The sequence below is a fragment of the Equus caballus genome, chromosome 14 (genome assembly GCF_041296265.1).
Source record: "Equus caballus isolate H_3958 breed thoroughbred chromosome 14, TB-T2T, whole genome shotgun sequence".
NCBI classification, from domain to species: Eukaryota; Metazoa; Chordata; class Mammalia; order Perissodactyla; family Equidae; genus Equus; species Equus caballus.
This window is the reverse complement of record NC_091697.1, coordinates 45332416-45358638: the sequence shown is the minus strand read 5'-3', so window position 1 is coordinate 45358638 and position 26223 is coordinate 45332416. Positions and strand designations below refer to the sequence as shown.

Sequence of the window (26223 nt, the reverse complement as noted above, 5' to 3'; positions counted from 1 at the left end):
ATCAAGGATCAAGCCTGTGGTATTGTGTCTAAAATGCCATCACCATGCCCGAGCTCATCTAGTTTTTCTCCTATGTTATCTTCTAGGAGTTTTACAGTTTTACATTTTACACTAAGGCTATGATCCATTTTGAGTTAATTTTTGTGAGGAGTGTAAGGTCTGTGTCTCGATTAACTTTTTTGCATGTAGATGTTCAGTTGCTTCAGCGCCGTTTGTTGAGAAAACTCTCCTTGCTGCATTGTATTGTCTTTGCTGCTTCATCAAAGAACAGTCAACTATATTGATGGAGGTCTGCTTTTGGGCTCTCTGTTCTGTTTCATTCGTCTACTTGGCTATTTTTTCACTAATGCTGCACCATCTTGATTAATCCCTTGCTTTTTGACAAGAGCTCCAAGAAAATTAAATGAAAAGTCTTTGAGCAAATGGCACTATGACAAATGGATAGCCTCATGCAAAAATATAACTTTGAACCCATGATTCTCACCAGATACAAAAATTAACTCAAACTGTAGGAAATATTTAAATGCAAATACTAATGCTATGAAACTGTTAGAAGGAAACCTAGCTGTAAATCTTCATGAGTGTGGATTAGGCAGCAATTTGTTATAAGTAACACCAAAAGCACAAGCAACAAAGAAAAAAATAGATAAGTTGGAATTCATTACATTTAAAATATTTTTTTGCATCAAAGGACACTATCAAGAAAGTAACATAGACAGCCTAAAAACAAGAGAAAACGTTTGCTAGTGAGAAGTCTAATAAGTGCCAGGGATCCACATTACGTAAAGAAAACTACCAACTCAAAACAACAAAGATAAAGAAGAGAATCAAAAAGTGGGCAAAGGATTTAAATAGACGTTTCCCCAGAGAAGATATAGAAATGGCCAAGAACAGCATGAAAAGGTGTGAAACATTGTTCAGCATAAGGGAAATGCAAATCAAACCGCTATGGAGTACTAGTTCACACCCTCTAGGGTGAATATAGTATTTTAACATGAAAACTTGTGAATTTGGGTGAGAATATGAGGAAACTGTAGCCCTCATACAGTCCTGCTGGAAATGTAAGATGGTACACTCATTGTGGAAAGCATTTTAGCATCTCCTCATAAAAGATAGAAAGATAGAGTTACCTCACAAATTTCCACTGCTGGATATTTATCCATGAGAAATGGAAATATATGGTCACAGAAAAACTGGTGCAAGAATGTTCACAGCTGCATTATTGATAATAGCCAATAAGTAGATGCAGTCCAAATGTCTATGAGCTGATCAACAACTAAAAAAGGTGTTATATCCATACAATGCAATATTCTCAGTCATAAAAAGGAAAAAGTACTGAACGTGCTACAACATGGATAAACCCTGAAAATCATATGCTAAGTGAATGAAGTCATTCACAAAAGACCACAAACCACAGATGTAGATCCATACGTATCTATCTATGCCTATTTATATTTGCTTCATTTGAAAGTCATACACATATCATATGATTCCATTTATATGAAATGTCCAGAATAGGCAAATCCACAGAGAAAAGAATTAGTTTAGTGGTGGCCACGGGTTGATGGGAAATTGGGAAGTAGTGGTGTTTTGTTTGTTTTTGTTTTTGGAATGGGAGAGATGATGGAAATGTTCTGAAATTAGGTACTGGTGATGGTTGGACAACGTTGTGAAGAAACACATACTAAAAAATACATAATTGTGTGCTTTAAAATATCAAGTTTTAAGTTTTATTAATTTTATCTCAATTAAAAACACTAGTTTTCTTACCAAATGTCAGATTTTAAATATTAACTTTCCTGTGTCTCACTTTCATTATAGCTGAAACTTGGAGCTGATGTTTATCCGAAAAGATTCTTCTAAGAACTAAGTTCCATAACATGTGGGATGTGGGAGGCTGACTCACAAAGCTTGTGTGGAAATAGTCGTGAAGGAGGTGGATCCCCATTCACGAATGGATATGAACTTCCCCCAGTACACTGATCATTCCTAGAGGACGGTTATGATATTTCCTTTTGCTGACCAAACTTTCCCTATCAGAATACAGACCTCAAAGCATAGGAGGGTTTTTTGTTAATAATATTATGCATAAAAGTAAAAAGAAAAAAATTAACATCCATTTTAAAGAGTAAAAAGAACATGTATAAATTTGTCAAAATTCACTGAATAATGTTTTTCATGAGTTCTCTGTAATGAAAATGGACATGAAAATGAATGCATTTTTATCATGTGACTCTAAAAATGTACATTCTAATGAATGCTTTCATTAAGAATTAATACTAAAGAATGTAAATCAATGAGTACCTCCCACATAGATCACTCTTTTAGAGGAGAAGATGTTTAGTGAAAAGAACAGCAGGCCTGATATTGTAAATGTAGCAGATTGATACTTCTCTTCCAGTAGTCAATCTACATTTCTGCCACTAAAATCAAACTTTAAGTGAGCATATGGCCACCCAAATAAAGCCGGCTTCTCCTTGTCTGAGAGATGGAGAAAAATGGAGAAGCGTAGGACTTGGACCACTAATGAAAATCCCAGATTGAAGAAGGAAGAGTTGCCTGGCATCCCAGGGTTACCATCCTATCTTTTGACTGATTTGTGAGAGATAAAGAAAGTAATATAACTTTTTCTTCCAAACCTCAGATGCCTTACAATAACTTTGAATGGGCTCTGCAATTCATTCAATTATACACATGTCCTATGTTTTAGAACTAAAGTCCATATTGCCTAACATTTGGGATCATAGTTTTACCTGCTGTACTTGTTACAAATCAAGCTCCCAGATCTCTCTCCTAGAGGTTTTGATTACTTAGGATACACAAGAACCCAAGTGTCTGTACTGTTAATAAACATCGAAGTAATGCATTATGTGTTCACCTTTGAAAACATTTCGTTATAGTTACCAAAAGTAGTAGCGTGTTTTAACCCACTAACCAACCAATGAAAGAAACGATATTTTAACAAAGATACTATTATTTAACTTTTATTGATTGAAACTTTCATGATTGTAAATTATGTTTAACTTTATATTATCAAATACAATCAAGATGGTTTTTCAACTGCCACTGATAATTCACCATAGAGGATAAAAGTCTTTCAATCACAGCTTCTTAGAACTAGAAAAATTCTTCAAAATCCTATATTCAATCTTGTATACCACAGTAGGATTTGTCTGGTCATCTGGGAATTTAAAACTCTGATTGAGAACACCTTAGTTGCTTGGCGAATCCACTGCAAAATAGGATTTCAATAAAAGGCATAGGAACGTGTGGCTCTGGCAGAGTCAGCATTCACCATAACGAACAAAATCAAAATTTAGACCATAATCTCTGTAAAGACAGAAACAGGCAGAGAAAGAAAAAGAAATTATTAAAAGAACATTATAATAGCCTGCATATTGCACTAAGAGCTTCTCAATGAAGAGGCTTTGAACATAGAAGAAGAGAGGCTGTGCTCCACGGCCACAAGCAGCTGGGCCCTGCCTGCTCCCCAGGCCTGCACATGTCCTCCCACAACCTGGATCCCTGACTCTCCCTACATGCTCAGTCCTGACTCAGACTTGGAAAGCGCCCAGAGCTGAGAGAGGAGAGGACCAGAGATTGCCTTAGAGGTCCTCTAGAAGTAGAAGCGAAGTAGGGGATTAAATGAGAGGAAACACCTGTGAGAGAAAATGGGCCGCCACAAAGGTTGGCCAAAACTGCAGACTGCAGACTCCTTTAGACTGAAGGATATAGGAAGGGAGGGCAGGTGGACATGTCCTAGAATGCCTGGCTCTCTGAGGAAGGTCAGGAGTCTGTCATGGAATTCAGGAGCCCAAGTGGACCAGCAGAGGAGTCCCTTCCAGCATGAATGGGCCCATTGTCATGGATTTCAGAGTTCTGTAGTCAGTTAGGATTTTGCTCAGTCATGCTCCCTGTAGTTTGCAGTTACATCACAGAGGTGATCATTTAGAATTTGGAACTCTGGACTTTGGAATTACCTTTTATCGGACATTAGACTGCCATTTGTAAGTCATAATAATTAAATTAAGTTAATTGGTTTATACATTGGTGGAATATCCCGTAGAATTATAATGAGAGGTCAAACACAAAACTGCTTTTAGAAACGAGAACTTAAGGGATGGGCACAAGTGTCTTTCTGTGGCTTTTACAGAGATTGTAATTTTCCATAGTCAGCCTACATTATCAGAAATATGGATGTTCCTATCATTTTGTGATGGTCTTTTCATTATTTTTGAAGAGCCAATATTTAATTTTGCAATCTTACGTTTTTTGACTGCAGAAAAAGCATGGATTGGCATAAGTTTTCTTATTGGTCGCACAGATTGGATAATATTGCCCATCACATAAATCTGGGTTTGCTAGAAGTACATCACAGTCTGGTGGCTAAACATAAAGAGACAACATAAAATTTATCAGATAATAAACTGTCTGAATAAAATATTCTTTCTTCTTAATACAAAATATCATGCATCAAAAGGGAATATATTCTATATTGAGGTTTAAAAACAAACATCAAGGTACCCACAACACACTTCGACATAAAATACTATTTATATATTTTTACAAACTCAATATTATTTTTAAAAATCCTACAAAGGGTAGAATGTGTTTTGATAATTTAGCGACTCTGCGCCATGTCCCCTGCACCTGGGTTAGAGTTCCCCCATTATTTCATACCACAAGAAACCATAAAAGTGAATTTTCTGTAATCTCACTGTCTTTCTCAATAGTTTCATTGCTAGATACTCTGATTTCAGATCATCACTGCATATGTATTGATTCATATATATGAGTGTTTGTACATGTGCATACAATCATATAGAAATACATGTAATGTGTTTAGTGATGGTAGTGCTGGGAATTTACATAAATGAACAATTTTGTGTGTATTCTTATATGACCTGCTTTTAAACATCTTTGGAACGTTATCTATTCAGGTGTTTAGAACTATAGTTCATTTACTTCACCTCTATGTAATCTTCCACTCCATAATGTATGAAAATTATTATTTTATCCAATTTTATGTAGAAAAATTGTATTAATCTTCTTGTTTTGCTAAGCTAAACAATTAAACTTTAAACACTCCTTAGCCAAATTCAATGCTTATATACAGCAAGATTTATGCCTGAAAATGGAAGTTTTGAATAATGGGATATTGTGACCTTGTCTATAATGCCAAATGATTTTTTTTCTCTCTTTTTTAGGAAGATTAGCCCTGAGCTAACACCTGCCGCCAATCCTCCTCTTTTGGCTGAGGAAGACTGGCCGTGAGTTAACATCTGTGCCCATCCTCCTCTACTATATGTGTGGGACGCTTTCCACAGCATGGATGGATAAGCGGTGCGTCGAAGGTCCCCACCCAGGATCTGATCCATCGAATCCCAGGCCACTGCAGGGTAGTACTGAACTTAACCACTACCCGATCAGGTGGGCTCCCAAATGTTTTTATATGGGTGGGAAGATTCTATTTTTTAAACTCTGTATAAGAATAACACAGATTGTTTGGTTGTTTTTACTTTGTGAAGCATCATTCTGTTGTACGACCTATTTGATGAGATTTGGTGTTAATACTGACAATATAAAGAAAATTACTAGTGTTACCTTTTCAATTTCCAAATTAATAAATATTAACTTACTGCTGGTATAGGTTTTCGCTTCCGGGAAAGACCAGATTCTGCAAATAAAACACACAAAAATGATTAAAACTAAGAAGAAGAGGGGAAAACTATCAGAGTATCTGGTGCGAAGTTCCCCCATCTTTTAGTAGCAAAATACCAGGCAAATTACCTACTCCAGACCATGCAAGTAATGAGGGGAGCCTTTTGGATGGTAGCAAAATGGTAAGTTCACAAAATAGCTCCAAATCTGGAAACATAATTCCCAATTAACCTCACTCTGTGAAAAACAATTTTGTGTATTGTTTAGTAATCACCAAACCCTGCTTTATTTCTTCCATTTTTATAGATGAAAAATCCCTGTCAGAGAAGACAATGCCTTGCTTAACGCCAATCATTATACCTTGCATAAAGTCACTTAACATAAAGAAATTAACTACTAATTAATTAAGTAGGACTCAGGTCTAAGATCAGGGATCTATCCAATAGCTTACAGCTACTTTACTCTGAAATTCATGGGCCGCCTTACGCTTTAAAGAGGGTAAATAGAGGGAGGGATGCGTTCTCCCCTCACACAAAGCCTTGAGTCTACTCAGAACTGTCAAACAACAAAGCAGATTGTCAAAGAACCCCAGATCTGGAAGACACCATTACTCCCCACACTTTGTTCTCAGCAGTCATGGACTTTGACCCTCAAAACCTCTTCACCTCTAAAGATAGGCAGATAACTTTCATTGTAGGTAGAGAAAAAGCGAAGTTCCACTCTCATTCTAACACACCTCTCTATCTCCACGCCTCTAAAGTGGGAAAGGAGAAAAAGCAAACCACTGATGCAATTTTTAAAAGGGTATTTGTATACATGACCCGTTTCATTTTGCCAGTTTAAGTATTAAAAAGCCCATAAAACAAGCTCCTCCATTCCTAGACCATAGCAGTTGTTTCCTAAATTTTCTAAGATATGTGAAATGCTTCATCCAGGACTGAAAAATTTACTCACCAGAATGAAGAGGAAATAGCAAGGCAAGCACGAAAATAGCTTTCATCCATGATGAGAAGAAAGACATTTTGTCAAGTCTGTAGAAGAAACCCATAGGACTGTTCATAACACATGGCACAGGGACAAATTGCCCGTTTACCGATGAAGGTCTCTTAAGGGTGAGGGAACCGCTCTACTCTCTTAGAGTCCTAATTATAGGGGACTATCCCCTTTTTTCTTCCTCCAACTCACAATCAACAAGACATGCATGTGAACAGAAGGCCTCATAGAGACTCAAGAGAAACACTAGGACAAGTCCTCCGTGCACATCGGAGAAGGAGCTGTTTGCTCTCCCAGCCTTTGGCTCGGCCCACAGGGAGCCTGGCTGCATTTAAGGAAACATGCACTTGGGAATCTCAGTTTTTCCTCTGAAAATACAAACAGTTCTTTCAGGAAGGACTCAGTTGCAGCTGTCCTCACAGCAATGCTCTTCACCAGGGCTCCCTCCATAGGGTCCCCGCCGGACCTACCTGAAACAGAGAAGGCCGTGGGGAGCGAGGCCGACACCTCCACAGACCGTGCCGAGCTTGTTCACCTCTTCTTCCCAACCACGGCCACCCAGCTGACGCGTTTCCTTTATTGATCTGTTGGTGAAGACCTCTCTGGGGGTGAGACAGATGGCTCCCGGCAGATAAGACACTGAGGTATTCTGTGTTCTTCCTGGAGGCTGTAAAGTAACTAGTGAGAAGCCTCACAAGGAATCCTCAGTAGATATTCCCTCTGGAGGAGATTTGGGACAGTTTGATCTGATGTACCCAGAAGTATGGGGAAGGGAGGAGGGAAGATCAGTGCTTTGAAACCCTTAGAGATGAGATATGAAATCTTCCTAAGCTACCGAATAGGGAGGAAAGGAGAATCAAAACAGGAAGGAGCAGAGTGAGTTTTGGGAACGGTGACTAGACACGTACCTAGACCCTTATCACTTGGCAACACTAGAAGCACATTTGGCTCAACTGGAGATTTGATTTTGCTTAAATTTTTGCTTTGATATAACTGGGGATTCTCATCAAGCTGTAAGTACTAAAGCAGAGAGTTCTCATGTTCCCTTCAACCAATTTCCCCCAGTGAGAACACCTTGTGAAACTATGGCACAATTTCACAACCAGGAATGTGCAACCCCAGATGAGTGTTGGGGCCGCTGGCTTTGGGAACCCGGGCTGGAGGACAGCTTGCGAATACTAAGAGGCGAGAAAGAAGGCTCGGGTGTGAAATTGAGACCACCTGGGACGGGGCCCTAAATTGTCGGTTGAATAACTGGACCTTTACCTCAAAGTGAAGCGGGAGACCCTGTAGGGTTTGAGTGGGAGGAGATTTCATCAGAGCTGTTTAGCTGATCTGCTCCACAGCCTGACTCAGCGCAAAGAGCGTTGGCAGATGAAAGTCCTGAGTTCAAATCCCATCCACCACCAGGCAGCCTGGACTCCAGATTCAGACTAATTCTAAACTAATTCTAAAGTTACTTCCTAATTTTAAACGTGACAACAGCATCTTCCGTCGCAGAGATCTGTCACAAATAATAAGTTTAACATTATAAAACAGTCTGAACATTCGTTGTCTGTTAGACTTACATTTGTCACCCTAATTTAACTTGCCTTTTTCTTGATGAAAAAAGCCAAGATTTAGACAAGAACATTTGAGTCAGCACCGTTTCACGCCAATTTAATGGAAGGATACAAATTCCGATAAGTGCAAAAAGTTGTCCTTTACTGTACTCAAGTCACTGTTATACTTACACTGGTTGTTTTAAATAGTTACATGAACACAGTCAGAGACAGTTGTGAAGGCAAATCCTTCTGGAACATGCCATCAGACGGAAAATTCAATGGACGTTTAGAGTTGAAGTTATTGTGACGTGCTTATGTCCCACACATAGGACTTTTTTTTAAAAAAGATTTTATTTTTTTCCTTTTCCTCCCCAAAGGCCCCAGTACATAGTTGTATATTCTTAGTTGTGGGTCCTTCTAGTTGTGGCATGTGGGATGCCACCTCAGCATGGCTTGATGAGCAGTGCCATGTCCATGCCCAGGGTCTGAACCAGTGAAACCCTGGGCCGCCGAAGCAGAACACGCGAACTTAACCACTCGGCAATGGGGCCAGCCCCTGGACTTTTTCTCTTGTACATATTCATCAGCAGAGATTAAGAGCAGGAGACATTGCCTGTGATGAACAATAGGCCACAAGATTTTAAAATTAACCACTAAAGGGAATGTGAGAAGTATGGATTATTTGATGCATATCTGTCTTTTCTGAAAGTGTTTAATGGCACAAATAGTTATATATGCATAAATGTACAGATATTTAATATACATTTATACTTTAAATCACACATGAATATATACATATGTACATTTATAGATATATGCATGTGTGTACATATATGTGTGCCTGCCTGTGTGTGTATATATGTATGCATGTATATGTCTCTATGTATGGTTCTATAGATGCATATACGTATTAATAATACATATATTTTATATGCAATTATGTATTAACATTATATATATACATATTTACATGATATATAGATATATTTAGATAGACACATATATCAGTATATATCTCTCTATATAAATTATCTAGGTGAGTTCCATATGTCATCATAAGTATCCTTATAAAGAGAGAGAGAACAAGGTTTGATGCAGACCAACAGAGGATGGAGCTGAGAGAGATCTGAAGATGCTGTCCTTAGAGATGATAGAAGATAGATGATAGATTGATGGACAGAAACAGACATAGAAGAATAAAAGCAAATATTTCTCTTGACTAGATTTTTCCATTTAACAGTCAATGAAAATCTTCATAGAAGTACGTACAAGTATACACACTTCATTTTAAAGGAATACAAGTCGGTAAATAAGATATTCCAAATTCATTCCAACCTTAAGATCCCTTGATTTCAGTTTGTTGTATTTTTGTTTTTTTGAGAAAGATTAGCCCTGAGCTAACATCCGTGCCCATCTTCCTCTGCTCTTTATGTGGGATGCCTACCACAGCATGGCTTGATAAGTGGTGCATAGGTCTGTGAGGGGGTCGGAACCAGTGAACCCCAGGCCACCAAAGCAAAGAGTGTGAGCTGAATGAGTACACCATGGGGCCAGACCCTTGATTTCAGTATTTTTATTCTCTGTTAGTAAGATTATCTCAGAACTCTAGGCCACAAAGAGTTTCTTCTCTGTTCTCTTCTAAAAGTTTTATGGTTTTACTTTTTTACATTTAAATCTATGCTTCATTTTATTTTAACCTTTTAAAAGGTTTGAATTTTAGTTCAGTGTTCACTGTTTGACTATTCCTGTTCAAGTGTTCCAGCACCATTTGTTGAAAAGACTCTACTTCCTGCTTTAAATTGTTATGCACCAATATTTCTGAGTTCTCTATTCTGTACCACTGATCTATCCACTGATACTCTCCACTAATCTGACACTGTCTTCATCATTGTAACCACACAGTAAGACTTCAAATTGGATTTTGTGGTCCAATTTTATCTTTTTGCATGTAGTCATTCCGTTTTCCCAGCATCATTTGTTGAAGAGGTTATCTTTTACATATTGTGTATTTTTATGATTATAAAAATAGTAAAGCCATCTACTAGAGTGACTATTAAAAAGACATGTAATAACAATTGTCAGCAAGGACGTAGAGGAAACGGAACCCTCTTGCATTATTGGTGGAATGTGAGAAGGTACAGCCACTTTGGAAAATGGATTCATAAATTCTTAAAAAATTCAACATAAACCTACCATATGAACCATTCATTCTACTTCTAGATGTTTACTCAAGAAAAATGAAAACATAGGTCCATTAAAAGACCTGTACGATAATGCTCATAGTATCATTTTTTTAACTGTTTATTAAGATTATGGCAGTTTACAAACGTGAAATTTCAGTTGTACATTATTGTTAGTCATGTTATAGGTGCACCACTTCACCCTTTGTGCCCTCCCCCCACCCCCCTTTTCCCCTGTTAACCACCACTCAGTTCACTTTGTCTCTATGTTTAACTTCCACCTATGAGTGGAGTCATACAGAGTTCATCTTTCTCTATCTGGCTTATTTCACTTAACATAATACCCTCAAGGTCCATCCATGTTGTTGTGAATGGGATGATTTTATCCTTTTTTATGGCTGAGTAGTATTCCATTGTATATATATATACCATATCTTCTTTACCCAATCATCTGTTGATGGGCACTTAGGTTGCTTCCAGGTCTTGGATATTGTAAATAATGCTGAGATGAACACAGGGGTGCACAGGACTTTTGGAATTGCTGATTTCAAGTTCTTTGGATAGATACCCAGTAGTGGGATGGCTGGGTCATAAGGTATTTCTATTTTTAACTTTTTGAGAAATCTCCATAGTGTTTTCCATAGTGGCTGCACCAGTTTGCATTCCCACCAACAGTGTATGAGGGTTCCTTTTTCTCCACAACCTCTCCAAAATTTGTCACTTTTTGTTTTGTTTGTTTCTGCCATTCTAACAGGTGTAAGGTGATATCTTAGTGTAGTTTTGATTTGCATTTCCCTGATGGTTAGTGATGATGAGCATCTTTTCATGTGTCTATTGGCCATCCCTTATATCTTCTTTGGAGAAATGTATGTTCATGTCCCCTGCCCATTTTTTGATTGAGTTGTTTGATTTTTTGCTGCTGAGCTGTGTGAGTTCTTTATATATTATGGAGATTAACCTGTTATCAGATAAATAACTTGTAAATATTTTTTTCCAAACTAGTGGGTTGGTTTTTTGTTTCAATCCTGTCTTCCCTTGCCTTGAAGAGGCTCTTTAGTCTGATGAAGTCCCATTTGTTTATTCTTTCTATTGTTTCCCTCATCTGAGGAGTTATGGTGTCCGAGAAGATTCTTTTGAAACTGATGTCAGAGAATGTATTGCCTATATTCTCTTCTAGAAGACTTATTGTTTCAGGTCGAATCTTTAGGTCTTTGATCCATTTAGAGTTTATTTTTGGGAATGGTGAAAAAGAATGGTCAATTTTCATTCTTTTACATGTGGCTGTCCAGTTTTCCCACCAGCATTTGTTGAAGAGACTTTCTTTTCTCCATTGTAGGCCCTCAGCTCCTTTGTCGAAGATTAGCTGCCCATAGATGTGTGGTTTTATTTCTGGCTTTCAATTCTGTTCCATTGATCTGTGCACCTGTTTTTGTACCAGTGCCATGCTGTTTTGATTACTGTAGCTTTGTAGTATGTTTTGAAGTCAGGGATTGTGATGCCTCCAGCTTTGTTCTTTTTTCTCAGGATTGCTTTAGCAATTCAGGGTCTTTTGTTGCCCCATATGAATTTTAGGGTTCTTTGTTCAATTTCTGTAAAGAATGTTCTTGGGATTCTGATTGGGATAGCATTGAATCTGTAGATTGCTTTAGGTAGAATGGACGTTTTAACTATGTTTATTCTTCCAATCCATGTGCATAGAATGTCTTTGCATCTCTTTATGTCAGCATCAATTTCTTTCAGGAAAGTCTTGTAGTTTTTGTTGTATAGGTCTTTCACTTCCTTAGTTAAATTTATCCCAAGGTATTTTATTCTTTTTGTTGTGACTGTGAATGGGATTGATTTCTTGAGTTCTTTTTCTGTTAATTTGTTGTTAGTGTATAGAAATGCTACTGATTTATGTATGTTGATTTTATGCCCTGCAACTTTGCTGTAGCTGTTGATTATTTCTAATAGTTTTCCTATGGATTCTTTGGGGTTTTCTATATATAAGATCATGTCATCTGCAAAGAGCGAGAGTTTCACTTCTTCATTGCCTACTTAGATTCCTTTTGTTTCTTTTTCCTGCCAAATTGCTCTGGCCAACACCTCCAGTACTATGTTGAATAAAAATGGTAAAAATGGGCACCCTTGTCCTGTTCCTGTCCTCAGAGGGATGGCTTTCAGTTTTTGTCCATTGAGTATGATGTTGGCTGTGGATTTGTCATATATGGCCTTTATTATGTTGAAGTACTTTCCTTCCACACCCATTTTATTGAGAGTTTTTATCATAAATGGATGTTGGATCATGGAATGCTTTCTCTGCATCTATTGAGATGATCATGTGGTTTTTGTTTCTCATTTTGTTAATGTAGTGTATCACGTTGATTGACTTGCAGATGTTGAACCATCCCTGTGTCCCTGGTATAAATCCCACTTGATCATGGTGAATAATCTTTTTTAATGTATTGCTGTATTGGGTTTGCCAAAATTTTGTTGAGGATTTTTGCATCTATGTTCATCAGTGATATTGTCCTGTAGTTTTCCTTCATTGTGTTGTCCTTGTCAGGTTTTAGGATCAGGGTGATGTTGACTTCATAGACTGTGTTAGGGAGTACTCCATCTTCCTCAATTTTCTGGAATAATTTGAGAAGGATACGTATTAAATCTTCTTTGAATGTTTGGCAGAATTCTTCAGAGAAGCCATCTGGTCCTGGACTTTTATTTTGGGGGAGATTTTTGATTACTGTATCAATTTCTTTACTTGTGATTGGTCTATTCAGATTCTCTATTTCTTCCTGCTTCAGTTTGGGGAGGTTGTAAGAGTCTAGGAATTTGTCCATTTCTTCTAGCTTGTCCAATTTGTTGGCATATAGTTTTTCATAGTATTCTCTTATGATCCTTTGTATTTCTGTGGTATGCATTGTGATTTCTCCTCTCTCATTTCTAATTTTATTTATTTGAGTCTTCTCTCTTTTTTTCTTAGTGAGCCTGGCTAAGGGCTTGTCAATTTTGTTAATTTTTTTGAAGATCCAACTCTTTGTTTCATTAATCCTTTCTACTGTCTTTTTTGTTTCAATATCATTTATTTCTGCTCTAATTTTTATTATTTCCCACCTTCTACTGACTTTGGGCTTTGTTTGTTCTCGTTTTTCTAATTCTGTTAGGTGTCACTTGAGGTTGCTTATCTGAGATTTTTCTTGTTTATTGAGGTGAGCCTGTATTGCAATGAATTTCCCTCTTAGGACTGCTTTTGCTGTGTCCAAAATGAATTGGTATGGTGTATTTTCATTTTCATTTGTCTCCAGATAATATTTGATTTCTTCTTTAATTTCTTCAATAATCTATTGTTTATTCAGTAGCATGTTGTTTAGTCTCCACATTTTTGCCCCTTTCCCAGCTTTATTCTTGTAGTTGATTTCTAGTTTCATAGCTTTATGATCAGAAAAGATGCTTAACATTATTTTGACCCTCTTGAATTAAGTGATGCTTCCTTTGTTTCCCAAGATATGGTCTATCCTTGAGGATGTTCCATGCGCACTTGAGAAGAATGTGTAACCTGCTGTTTTGGGATGAATTGTTCTATATATATCTATTAAGTCCTTCTGGTCTAATTTTTCATTTAATTCTATAATTTCCTTGTTGATTTTCTGTCTGGGTGATCTATCCATTAGTGTTAACGGGGTGCTGAGGTCCCCTACTATTATTGTATTGTTGTTGATGTCTCCTTTTAGTTTTTTAATATTTGCTTTACAAATTTTGGTGCTCCTGTTTTGGGTGTGTATATATTTATAAGTGTTATGTCATCTTGGTAGAGTGTCCCTTTTATCATTGTAAATTGCCCCTTTTTGTCTTTCTTTATCTGTTTTTCTTTGAAGTCTACTTTGTCTGATATAAGTATGGCGGCACCTGCTTTCTTATGTTCATTATTAGCTTGGAGTATTGTCTTCCATCCCATCACTCTGAGTCTGTGTCTGTCTTTGGGGCTGAGGTGTATTTCCTGGAGGCAGCATATTGTTGGGTCTTGTTCTTTGATCCATCCTGCCACTCTGTGACTTTTGATTGGAGAGTTCAATCCATTTACATTTAGAGTGATTATTGAAATGTGGGGGCCTACTGCTGCCAATTTATCACTTGTTTTCTGGTTTTCTTGAATTTCCTTTGTTTCTCGTACCATGATTTTTGGACTACTAATTCAGGTAGGTAGATTTCTATATTGGCTTTCTTCTTATTTGTAATTTGTGTCTTTATTCTTGTTATTACCAAGTGCTTACCAAGTGGTTTGTATAAAACATCTCATAGATGAGATAGTCCATTTTCTGATAGCCTCTTGTTTCCTTAAATTAAGATGTTCCATCCCTTTTCTCTTCCCCTTCTGGGTTGTTATTGTCAGATTTTTTTCTCTTACTTCTTGTGTTGTGAGTTTGTTGTTAAAATGACAAGGTTATATTTATTCTTGGTGTTTACCTTCCTTTTATCTTTAATTTTATATTTAACTTTTGCTAACCCGTTCTGATGGAGAGCTGCTATTTTCTGTTATTGTCCTCCTACTTGTCTCCTTTGCTCTGGGTTTTTTAACCCCTTTCCTTTTTTTGATTTTTCAGATATGAGAGTCTTCCTGAGCATTTCTTGAAGAGGAGGTCTTGTGGCAATGAACTTCCTTAACTTTTGTTTGTCTGGGAAAGTTTTTATTTCTCCATCGTATTTGAAGGATATTTTCACTGGGTAGAGTATTATTGGCTGCAAGTTTTTGTCCTTCAGAGTTTTGAATGTATCATTCCACTCTCTTCTAGCCTGTAAGGTATCTGCTGAGAAATCTGCTGACAGCCTTATGAGGGTTCCTTTGTAGGTTATTTTCTTCTGCCTGCCTACCCTTAGTATTTTCTCTTTGTCTTTGACTTTTGCAAGCTTCACTACTATATGCCTTGGGGTTGGTCTTTTTACAATCATAAAGTTTGGTGATCTACTGGCTTCTGTCACGTGGAGTTCCATCTCTCTCCCCAGGTTTGGAAAGTTCTCAGCCATTATTTCTTTGAACAGGCTTTCTGCCCTCTTCTCCTTCTCTTTTCCGTCTGGGATACCTATAATCTTTATGTTGCACCTCCTAATTGTGTTGGATAATTCTTGGAGAGTTTCTTCATTTCTTTTTAGTCTTAGCTCTCTCTCCTCCTCTGTCTGCAGCATTTCTATATTCCTATCCTCCAAATTGCTAATTCTGTCCTCCATATTGTTGACCCTACTGTTCAGAGAGTCCAGATTTTTCTTAATCTCCTGCATTGTGTTCTTCATCTCCAGTATTTCTGATTGGTTCTTCTTTATAGTATCAAGCTCTTTTTTGACATAGCTCCTGAACTCGTTGAGTTGTCTATCTGTATTCTCTTTTAACTCATTGAGTTTTTTAATGATGGCTGTTTTGAATTCATTGTCATTTAGGTTATAGATTTCATTGTCTTTGGGATTGTTTTCTGGGTACTTGTCATTTTCCTTCTGTTCTGGAGATTTAATGTATTTTTTCATACTGCTTGATGGCATGTATTTGTCCCTCCACATAGAGATAGAGTTTAGTTACTGCTTCCACTTTCTTCTACTGCTGTGGGGGGAAGCAGCTATTTAATCTGCACCAACATGAACCCTGTCAGCTGTTGCTGCCCGGACCTGGGCCCCTCCTCATAGTCACAGTAGTCCTGTGGGGTATCTCACCAGCTGTGGGGACAATCGCAAAGGGGCCTCAGGCTGCTGGTGCCTACTGTTGTAAACCACCTATACATGCTCCCTCCTTAGGGTCTGCAGTGATGTTATGGGCTTCCCCAGCTTCCGGGAGCAGGTTCACCTAGATTTGCAGTTCTGTCACTGTCAGGGCCCACAAGATCTCACTTGTGCTCTATGGGCCACAGCAGAGCTATGGGTACCTACTGTAATCTGTGGTTAGCTCACCCAGCTGTGTTACTTCTGCCTCAGGACCTTCCAGCCTTGTGATTGCCAGGCAGGTCCTCTCCACTAATGCTGCACAGAGGCTTTCACTGTGGCTGCTGTGCAACTGTGGATTTTCCCCCTGGACTATGGAGCAGGCTTGCTGGGACTCCAACCTGCCACTGCCCACTCACACAGGCTCACTGGGTGTCCCTTGCCCACTGTGGGACACTGCCAGAGTCCATGAGTCAGAGGTGGCTGGTGGGCTGCTGGCTTGCCCAGGATCCTCCTGTCCCAGAGCCTCCCAGTGTTCTGAATGCTGGGTGGGGCCTCTTGGCTAACACCAAGTAGAGGGTTTTCCTGCAGCTGCTGTGGGGCTGTGGATTTTCCCCCCAGGCTTAGGGGCAATCGCAGGAGCTTAAGTAGGGCTGTAGTCACCTGTTTCCACCATCACTCTGCCAGTGCATGCACACACCCACCCTTGGTGTGTGGCAATGCTATGAGCGTGTCCACTGGAAGAAAGTTGCTTGCAGGTACTAGGCTGTCTGGGGGTAGGGGATCAGAGAGTTTTCACCTATCTCCACCTCCTCCCAGGGGGAAGTCCATCCACCTTCCAACGTATAGCAGCACGGGTCTCTCAGGCATCCTGAGATGCTGTATGGACATACTTTGTTGACTGATGAATGTCCAATTAGTTGTAGATTCAAAGGGTGAGAGAAAAATAAGACTGTTCACTCTGCCATGTTGCTGATGTCACCCCGAGTATCATTTTTCTTGATAGCCAAACAGTGGTAACAATCCCAAAGTACACAAACTAGTGAATAAATAAACAAATATGGCCATTCAATACAACATGGAATATTATTAAAGATTAAAATGTAATGAGCTACTGATTTATGCTGCAATGTGAATGAACCAGAAAAAATATGTTGTGAAAGAAGCAGATACAAAAAAATATATTGTTTCATTCTCCTTATATAAAATGTCCAGAGAAGGCAAAACAAGAGGAATGGAAGGTAGATGAGTGATTGCCTGGGGTGGGGTGGGAAGAGGAAATGAACTTCAAAGGCATGAAGGACATTTCTTGGGTAGTGTAAACACTCTAAATTCAAATTGTGATGGGAGTTTCTTTTCTCTCTATATGTATGTATGTATGTATCTATCTATAAATTATTGTATAACCTAAAACTGATTAGTTTTTGGTACATAAATATCCCAACAAACTGGTCTGTAAAAAGAGTGAAATATCAACTTTGGACCACAAACTCCTTCAGACTGAAGGAGAAAGGGAAAAGAATTGCTAGAGATTTTCTAGACTGCTCTGCACTCTAAGAAAAGTTTGAAAGGCTATTCTGATTTCAGGAGATGAAGTTGACAATCTCATGAGGCCTTTCTACTATTAATGAGCCCAATTTGATGGATTTGAGAGTGTAGTTGTCAGTCTTCTCCTTGCTCAGTTATGTTCTCTGTGGCTGGAAGTCTGCAAGGCTGATTCTCACAGCTTCACCAAGATCTACTGTGGAGCATTAGTGCTTCAGAATAATATCATACTGGCTACTAGTCCACCATTAATTATTGATAATCAGTTAAAGTAATTCGTTGTGCATTTGCAGAACATCCAGCATGGTTATGCTGATAGTTTAAATACTACTTTCAGAAGTAAGAATTTTAGGTCTGGTAGAAGGATGTTTCCTTGGCTTTTAGAGAAATGCTAGAGTTATTTTCTGTGTATGTCATACCTAGATTATCAGCAAATGGATTTTCTTCTCATTTTGTGATGATTTCTTCATTACTTTGAAAGAGTAAATATTTACTATTGTGTTCTTACTTGAATAATGTGCAAAAAACACATTTTTTGCAATAAATGTAGCCATTGGTTGCACAGAATTGAAAATGTTCATCTTCACAAAATTTTAGGTGACTGTAAAAGATAGACTATATTCACTTATTAGACAATGGGTATTTGGATACAATCTTCTTAAATCTTAATATGGAATGCCATACATCCAAAAGAGGGTAAGTATAATCTATATTTAGGTATAAAGAAAAACACTTCTGTAGTCATACACCAGTAAATAATAAAACATTATCAGTGTTTTTATAAAAGGCATCTATTAAGAAAGAGGGTTAAAAAATCATGCAACTAGCTGACTTTTAGAATGTAATCAACTCCCCACCCCCACTCATAATCTTCCCCTCCCAGCTCCCATCTTTCTCATTCCTCCTCCATACACCCACCAGAGCAAGTCAACAAACTCAATTTCTGTTACTCGTGCCTGACCTCCCTCTAGAATTTCACTACATAGCAATACATGCATTCACTAGATTTATATATTTGTTATAGTTTTTGGTATAGTTTTGGTATTTGATATAGATATCTTGGTAATTTACACAAAGAAAACAATACAATATGTTTTCTTATATGCCTTTCTTTTGACACTCTCTGAGGCCTTTAGATGTACGGATTTGAGAGCTGTAGTTTATTTATTTTCATCCCTATGTAATAGTCTACTATGTGGACATATAAAAGTGATTGCTATTTATCTTCCTACACATTGAGAATTGGGGTCGTCCTTTTGTTTGGATATGGTGAAGAATTCTATTCTACATACACTTTTATATCTCTCAGTTTTGTGTTCAACAAATAACTACCCAGGAGTGGAATTTGGGGGTAATAGGCTAAATACACCATGACTTGTACAGAAAATGTATTGCTTGCTAGATTCTATATCTTGACTTTTGTGCAACATGAATACATTCACACTTTCACTATTTGAAGAAGGAGTCTTTTGTACATTTTGTTTGGTCAATTTTTCTGTGATTTTATATATTAAAAATGGTTAAAAATGTACATGAACCAGTAGCAACTTATCAAATTCCCGTAATTTGGTGGTCTTAGAAAAGCAGTTTCTGTAACCAAAAACAGTTTAAAAAGATAAGAAACCCACACATATATGGTAGCAGAAATTTATGTAAATGACCTGCTGAAGAAACTGCAACTAATGAGGTAGCTATTCTGTGACAGTAACAAAAGTATAAATTCTTAAATATATCTAAATCTTAGAGAAAACAATGCCCAAATTAATCCAGTGCACCCAAAAATAGTGTCATATATTATTTTTTAGTGACTCCTGATACCCTGCTTGAAGATACCAATTTTGTAAAGCTTTCTAAAAGACATTTCATTGCGATGGAAGACAATGCCCTGCGTGAAGTCACTTAACTATGAAGAAATTCTGCTTTAGTATCAGGGGTCTGTTCCATACCTAACAGCTCCCTTTTTCTTAACTTCATGGGCCACTTTGAGCATTAAGCAAGATAACTGGTCAGCTGAGGTGTGACTGAGCTCTTTCCTTACACAAGGACTCGATTTCAGGGACTCAGCAATGATAATCCGATTTTGAAAGAATACCAGATCTGTGGAGATCATTCCTTCCCCACACTTTGCATTTAATGACCCTGGAATCTGGGCCTCAAAAGGAAAAAGGAACTTGAAGTTCTTGAGGCACATATGAAGGAAGAGCTAAAGTCTCTTGCCCATCCTACCTCACCACACTGTTTCAATGTCTCTGATATGAGAAATGAGAAAAACCAATTCAATGGTAAAATATTTAAAAGAAATTTATAAGATGCTCTGTGTCATTTTAACAATGTAAGAATTACAAACCCAGTAAAACAACCACTGCATTCTTAAGTTACAGCAGAAAATTTCTGGGTTTCTAGGATACACAAAGATTTTTCTCAGGACTGGAGAATTTACTCACCAGAATAAAGAGTAAAAGCTAAAAAGATGAAAAGAGTTTTAATCCATGATGAGAAGAGAGGCATTTGAACGAATCAGTGTAACAAAACCTTGAAGATGTTTGCAACAGTGGCACAGGGCACATTGCTCAATTTTGATGGACAGGCAAACAGAATTCAGGACTAATTTAGAAAGCGTCTTACTTATGAAGGAACTACACCAACCCCCGTATTCCTAGTTAGGGTAGACTGTTCCCTCTGTTCTTCCCCCGACCCTATAATTCAACAAGAAATATTGTGTCAACAGATGACTGCCCTAGACATGAGACAAAGTTCACCAAAGGTGCTTGGTGAACACAAGAGAAGGAGTTGATTACTGTCCCAAACCTTTCAGTCAAACTGCAAGGAGCCTGGCCACATTTAGAGTAAACATGCCTATTTGAATTTCACTATTCTCTTCAGAAAAATAGGAATAGTTATGCCTAGATGGTCAATCTGGAGCAATACTCCCAGCAATGCTTTACACCAGGACTACCTGGCTAGGTTCCCCACTTGACCCACCTCACATGAAGAGACTACAGAGAGTGAAGCAATAGTGGCTATCTTGTTCATCTTTCCTTCTCCACCATCGATGTCCATCCAACGAAGTCACCTTTACTGATATTTGAGTAAGGGACTTGATGAGCTCTTATCCAGACAGATAAGAGACAGAGGTATTCTGCGTCCTCTCTGAGATCATGAGAGATGCCTGATAAATACTTATCAACAGATGTTCCCTCAGCAGGAGACTTGGGACAATCTGATCTGATGAACACCAAGGTACAAGGAGAAAAGAAGGAAGTACATACAGTTATAGATTTTAAGACAGAGAAAATATGTGAAGACTTTTGAAGCAGGTGAGTTAGAAAGGGACAAAATAATGAAGCAGAACAAAGAAGAAAGAGTTTGGAAATGTTAATACAACAAAGGTCTAAACCCTTGGAACTTGATAAAAAACCTAGATGAATATTAGAATCACCTGGAGAAATTTTAAAGCTGATGGATGCACCATCCCACTATCAAGATGGTGAATCAATTCTGTACATGAGTCCTGGGCATGATATGTTTTCAAAGCTCCTAGATGCGCCTCAGGCACAGCCAGGTTTGGGAAACCCCGGGATAGAGCAAAGGATATGAATTTCTGGAATGGGAGAGAAGGAAATGTGGAGATTGAAGTTGAGACCAGAGGGGACAATGCCCTATATTCTATGTTAAATAATTTGATCTTTACCCCAGAGGTAAGTAGGAGATGCTGAAGGCTTTTGAAATAAGGGGGACATTTGGTCAGTTACTTTCTTCCTAACCAGCCAACCAGCTGTACAGAGTGATTCAATGTAAAGAGCTTTGGGAGTTCAGTTAAAATCCCATCTACCAATGAATTCCATAGACTCAATGTCTAGACTTTCTAATCCACATGTTGCTTATTTTAATTAGTTAATTAATTAATTTTTGTGAGGAAGATTCACCTTGAGCTGAAATCCAATGCCAATCTTCCCTTTTTTTTTTTTTTTTTTGCTTGAGGAAGATTAGCCCTGATCTAACATCTATACCAATCTTCCTGTACATTGTATGTGGGGTGCCTCTACAACATGGCTGATGAGTGGAGTAGGTCTGCACCCAGGACACAAACCTGCAAACCTGGGCCGCCAAAGTGGAGAGTGTGGAACTTTAACCTCTTGGCCAGGGGATCGGCCCCCGTGTTGCTTATTTTAAATATGACAGAAATAATTCGTGTCTCACAGGTTTGTCCTAAGTATTAAAGATAAAATATTAGAACTGTTTCTTGTGTGTGAGGACTGCATTTGTCATTCTAAACCTATGAATGACTTTTAGCACTGAATAAGCTTGGAACTTAGAAACATCAGAGACTCCATACTTCAGGAGTAATGGACTTTACTAACACATAAAGAGGCCAACCCTGCACCTCCAAAAAACAGCACAAAGCCCCAGGACTTTAGGTGGGGGGGGGGGGGAATCAGCACAAAGAGTTCCCATAAAATATTATTAAAATGTGAATTACTCAACAAAAATTTTGAGAAACTTAGGAAAGTGTGCCCCATACCCAAGGAATGAAAATAAATGCAAGCAATAGAATTTACCTTTGAGGGGCTAAGATGTTGGAACTAACAGACAAAGAATTCAAAGCAGCATTTAGAATGTAATTAAACATCTAGAAGAAACCATGTGTAAACAATTAAAGGTTAGATGATGACAGTGTTTCAACAAATAGAGAATATCATTAAAAATACGAACTCATTTTAAGTAAATAAATGAAATTTCTGTAATTGAAAAGAACAATAACCAAAATTTAAAAATGCACTAGAAGAATTCAATGGTAGACTTGAGCTGGCAGAAGAAAGTATCAGTGAACTGAGGTAAGATCAATAGACAGTAAGAAATCTGAGGAATAAAAACTAAAATAATGAGATAAATTGAACAGTTTCAAAGGAATGTTAAACACCATTAAATGCCTCAACATATACATAATACAATAGATGAATACTAGGAGAGAAAGAAAGAGAAGAAAAATATTATCAAAGACATAAAAGCTGAAAATTTCTGAAATTTGATATAAAAAATACTATTCTAGACATCTAAGAAGGGGAACTACAATGAGGTTAAATGAAAAAAGAAAAATCCAAGTCAATACATCATAGTCAAACTATTGAATGTCAAAGGTAAAGACAGCATGTTAAGATGAGCAAGAAATAAATGACCCATCATATACAAGGGAGCAAAAACATAATTAACAGCTTTCATTCATCAGAAAATTCATTCATCAAAGGCAGTGGGATAACATATTTAAAGTACTAAAAGAAAAAATTTTCAACCAACAATTTTATACCCAGGAAAATGATCTTATCAAAATGAAGGCAAAATAAAGATATTTTTATAGGGAAAAATACTAAAAGAATTTGTTGCTAGAATAGCTTGGTCTTGTCTTACAAGAAATTATCAGGGTAGGTTTTTAGAGAAAACAGACAGTAATTTACATCAACGTGAATAAACAGAGTGCAGACAACTTCTGTAATGACAGCATGAGGAGTTTCACTGACCACTCTCCAGTGAAACTGGTGTAAATTATTTGAAAAAAAAAGAGTAAAATCTCTGGAAATGGTCTTAAAGGCAAACAGCAAATGAAGAAACATCTATTCAATAGATCCATGAAAATTCAAAAGGAAGGCAAGAGTCTGCAGTATTTGAACCAAGATGCTCCTCCACTGCTTCCTCCCAGGTCAACAAGGTGGAGACTCCACTCCAGACTGCTTTAGCCAAGAACACAGGTCTCCTCTTCACCCAGCTCCCAGCTCGAGGGTTTTATTCCAAGGAAGAACAGGACATCAGCATTTCTCTTTTTACCCTCGTCTGCCTGTTGCTGGCTAATTCCTGAGTGAGGGCATTCGAGAAGTGGGGCTTCCTTCTTCCACCCAACTCCCAGTTGTGGAATGGAGGCTCCCCCTTGGGAGTGGCATACTGTGAATACTGCATCTCTTCGGCCCTTCTCCAGAACATGAGGCCATGATTCCACACCAGAGTGGCAAGCCAAGTGACCCTGACGCCACTGCTGCAGCTCCACTGAGTGCTTAGATCCCACAGTGTGGGTGGCATGCAGGGAGAAATTTGCCATTGTCCCCACCTCTCGCTGCAGAGCCCTGGGTCAGAGATTTTGCCTTGGAAGAGAAGCAGGCCAAAAAACAGAGAGCTCCTGATCTCTTCCCAAAGGAAGTGACTTCATTTACAACAGCATATGAAGAAGTTTAAACCTAAGAGTTCTTTCAAAAACAGTGGAGGTTACTGGGAAGGGAATGAGGAGGAGATTGATGGGTCTGTTGAAGATCCAGCCTCAATTGCAGGTCATCTAGTTGCAGGAGACTAATCAAGAATAAGACAGCCACAAGGAGCCCTCCAAGGGTAAGAACAAATATAAAGCACTGACCTCAGAAACTATTCCACCCCAGGAGACACAATTTGAATAGACTAGTTTGTAGAGGGATTTATGTCCCAAGACATAGTTGTAAATCATAGAACAATCTACCTGCAATTAGCAGAGTTTCACAGATGGGTCTATTCAGGGAAAGGGTGGAAGAGAACACAGTCTGCACAGTCACTCAAGATGACTGTGGGCATACCCAAAGCTGTGCCTTCTTCACAAGCAGCTAAAAAGACTTAACATTGTAGAGGATAAAGGCAAGTAAATGGCACTACAATTATCCAACCGATCACTAAATACATAAACAAATAAACAACAATAGCAACCCCCCTGGCAGGATAGGGCATTAGCCAAATGTGCTACAATGTTGCTATAATACATTACCTAACATGTCCCGTTTCAATCAAAAAATTGAGCGGCATTCAAAGAAACAGGAATGTATGACCCATACACCAAGAAAAAAGCAGGCAGCAGGAACTGCCTATGAGAGCGGTCAGATGCTAGAAATGACCACAAAATACTTTAAAGCAGTCATTATTAGTATGTTCCTGAACTAAGGAAGGCTTGATTAAAGAAGTAATGGAAGGTATCATAAAAATGCTACCTCAAACCGAGACTGTCAATAAAGAAGTTTTTTTTAAAGAAGCGAATAGTAATTTTGTAGTTAAAAAGTAAAACACATGAAATAAAAAATTCACTGGAAGGGCACAATAGTAGATTGGAACTGGCAGAAGAAATAATTAGTGAATTTGAACATAGCTCCATAGAAATTATGCAAGCCAAAGAACAGAGAAAAGAAAGAATGAAGAGAAACGAACAGTCTCAGAGAAATGTGGGACACCACGTAGCACAGTCACAATCATATAACGGCCGTGCCAGAGGAGAGACGGGGGAGACCAAAACTGTTTGAAAACGTAGTGTCTGAAAACTTCCCACGTTTTCATCGTTTTCCATCTAGGAAGCTCAACAACTTTCAAGTAAGACAAACTACAAAAGGACCACAAAGTAACACACATCACAGTAAAAATGCTGAAAGTCAAAGACAAGAAGAAAATCTTGAAGCGGCAAAAGAAGAATGACAGTTCACTTGCAAGCAAAGCCCAACAGCATTAGCAGTCAGTGTCTCAGCAGAAACAATGGGACCAGAAGGCAGTGGGATAACATATGCAAACTGCTCACGGAAAAAGCTCTAAGAACCAAGAACACCATACCCAGTAAAGCTATCATTCAAAAATGAAGCAAAAAAAAGGTTTTCCAGAAAATCAAAAACAAAGGGAATTATTGCTAGCAGATCCACATTACAAAAAATACTAAAGGTTATTCTTTAGGCTGAAAGAACATTACTCCAGATGGCAACTAGAATCCACACGAACAAAAAAAGAGCACCAGTGAAGGTAACTAATTATAATGTATACTACAAACGTCTATTGTTATTCTTTTAACTTATTTAATAAGCAATTGAAGAAAATAGCATGTATATAAATGTATATAGTATATTTCTGGGCTTACAACATATAGAAATATAATATATGTGTAATATATTTGCCAATGACAGTATAATAAAAGCAGAAGGGAGCAAAGTAGTAATGAGTTAAGACAATGAAGATAGATAGTAAAATAATAATTATAACAACATATTCTGGGCTTTAATATATATTACAATAACAGACATAATGCATATAACAATAAGACCATAAACAGGAAGTAAAGAGAAGAGAGGTATATAGAAATGATACAGGCATAACTCACTTCATTGCACTTCACTTTATTGCACTTTGAAGAAATTGTGTTTTTCACAAATCGAAGGTGTGCAGTAGCCCTGCACCCAGCAAGTCTATTGGCACCATTTTTCCAATAGTATTTGCTTACTGCGTGTCTCTGTCACATTTTTGTAATTCTCACAATATTTCAAACTTTTCCATTATTATTATATTTCTTTTGGTGATCTGTGATCAGTGATCTTTGCTGTTACTATTGTAATTGTTTTGGGGTGGCATGAGCTATGCCCATATAAGGCAGCAAACTTAATTGACAAATTTTGTGTGTCCTAACCGCTCCACTGACCAGCTCACCCTCTGTGTTTCTCCCTCTCCTTGGACCTACCCATTCCCTGAGACACAACAATCTTGAAATTAGGCCAATGAACAATCCTACAATGGCCTCCAAGTGTTCAAGTTAAAGGAAGAGTCTCATGTTTCGCACTTTAAATCAAAAGCTAGAAATTATTAATCTTATGGAGGAAGGCATT

The 26223-nt window shown here is 37.9% G+C and overlaps 1 protein-coding gene across 3 annotated transcripts; it reads right to left on the bottom strand.

The window, feature by feature from the left end:
- Nucleotides 1-2956: 2956 nt before the first annotated feature.
- Nucleotides 2957-20735, bottom strand: LOC106781615 (sperm-associated acrosin inhibitor). 3 transcript variants are annotated; one of them, XM_070233077.1, is made up of 7 exons: nucleotides 20567-20679; nucleotides 7921-8158; nucleotides 7125-7321; nucleotides 6616-6692; nucleotides 5640-5677; nucleotides 4268-4386; nucleotides 2957-3330 (listed from the first exon to the last, which is right to left on the bottom strand). In XM_070233077.1, exons 2-7 carry the CDS (start codon nucleotides 7969-7971, stop codon nucleotides 3285-3287), a joined length of 528 nt encoding a protein of 175 aa, XP_070089178.1. In that variant the 5' UTR covers nucleotides 7972-8158; nucleotides 20567-20679; the 3' UTR covers nucleotides 2957-3284. The 3 variants fall into 3 exon arrangements, with proteins under 3 accessions (XP_070089178.1, XP_070089177.1, XP_014585911.2); XM_070233076.1 differs by lacking the exon at nucleotides 7921-8158 and having other exon boundaries at nucleotides 2957-3232; nucleotides 20567-20735; XM_014730425.3 differs by lacking the exon at nucleotides 7921-8158 and having other exon boundaries at nucleotides 20567-20731.
- Nucleotides 20736-26223: the final 5488 nt, after the last annotated feature.

What these genes read in the sequence shown, in the direction of transcription:
- LOC106781615 (XM_014730425.3), bottom strand. Translation starts at nt 20,644, where the DNA reads ATGGACATCGATGGTGGAGAAGGAAAGATGAACAAGATAGCCACTATT. An exon ending in CTGTAGTCTCTTCATGTGAG is followed by an intron (nt 7,322 to 20,566) that starts GTGGGTCAAGTG and finishes GTTACTTTACAG; the next exon opens with CCTCCAGGAAGAACACAGAA. An exon ending in TTTTTCTGCAGTCAAAAAAC is followed by an intron (nt 3,331 to 4,267) that starts GTAAGATTGCAA and finishes CTGTCTTTACAG; the next exon opens with AGATTATGGTCTAAATTTTG.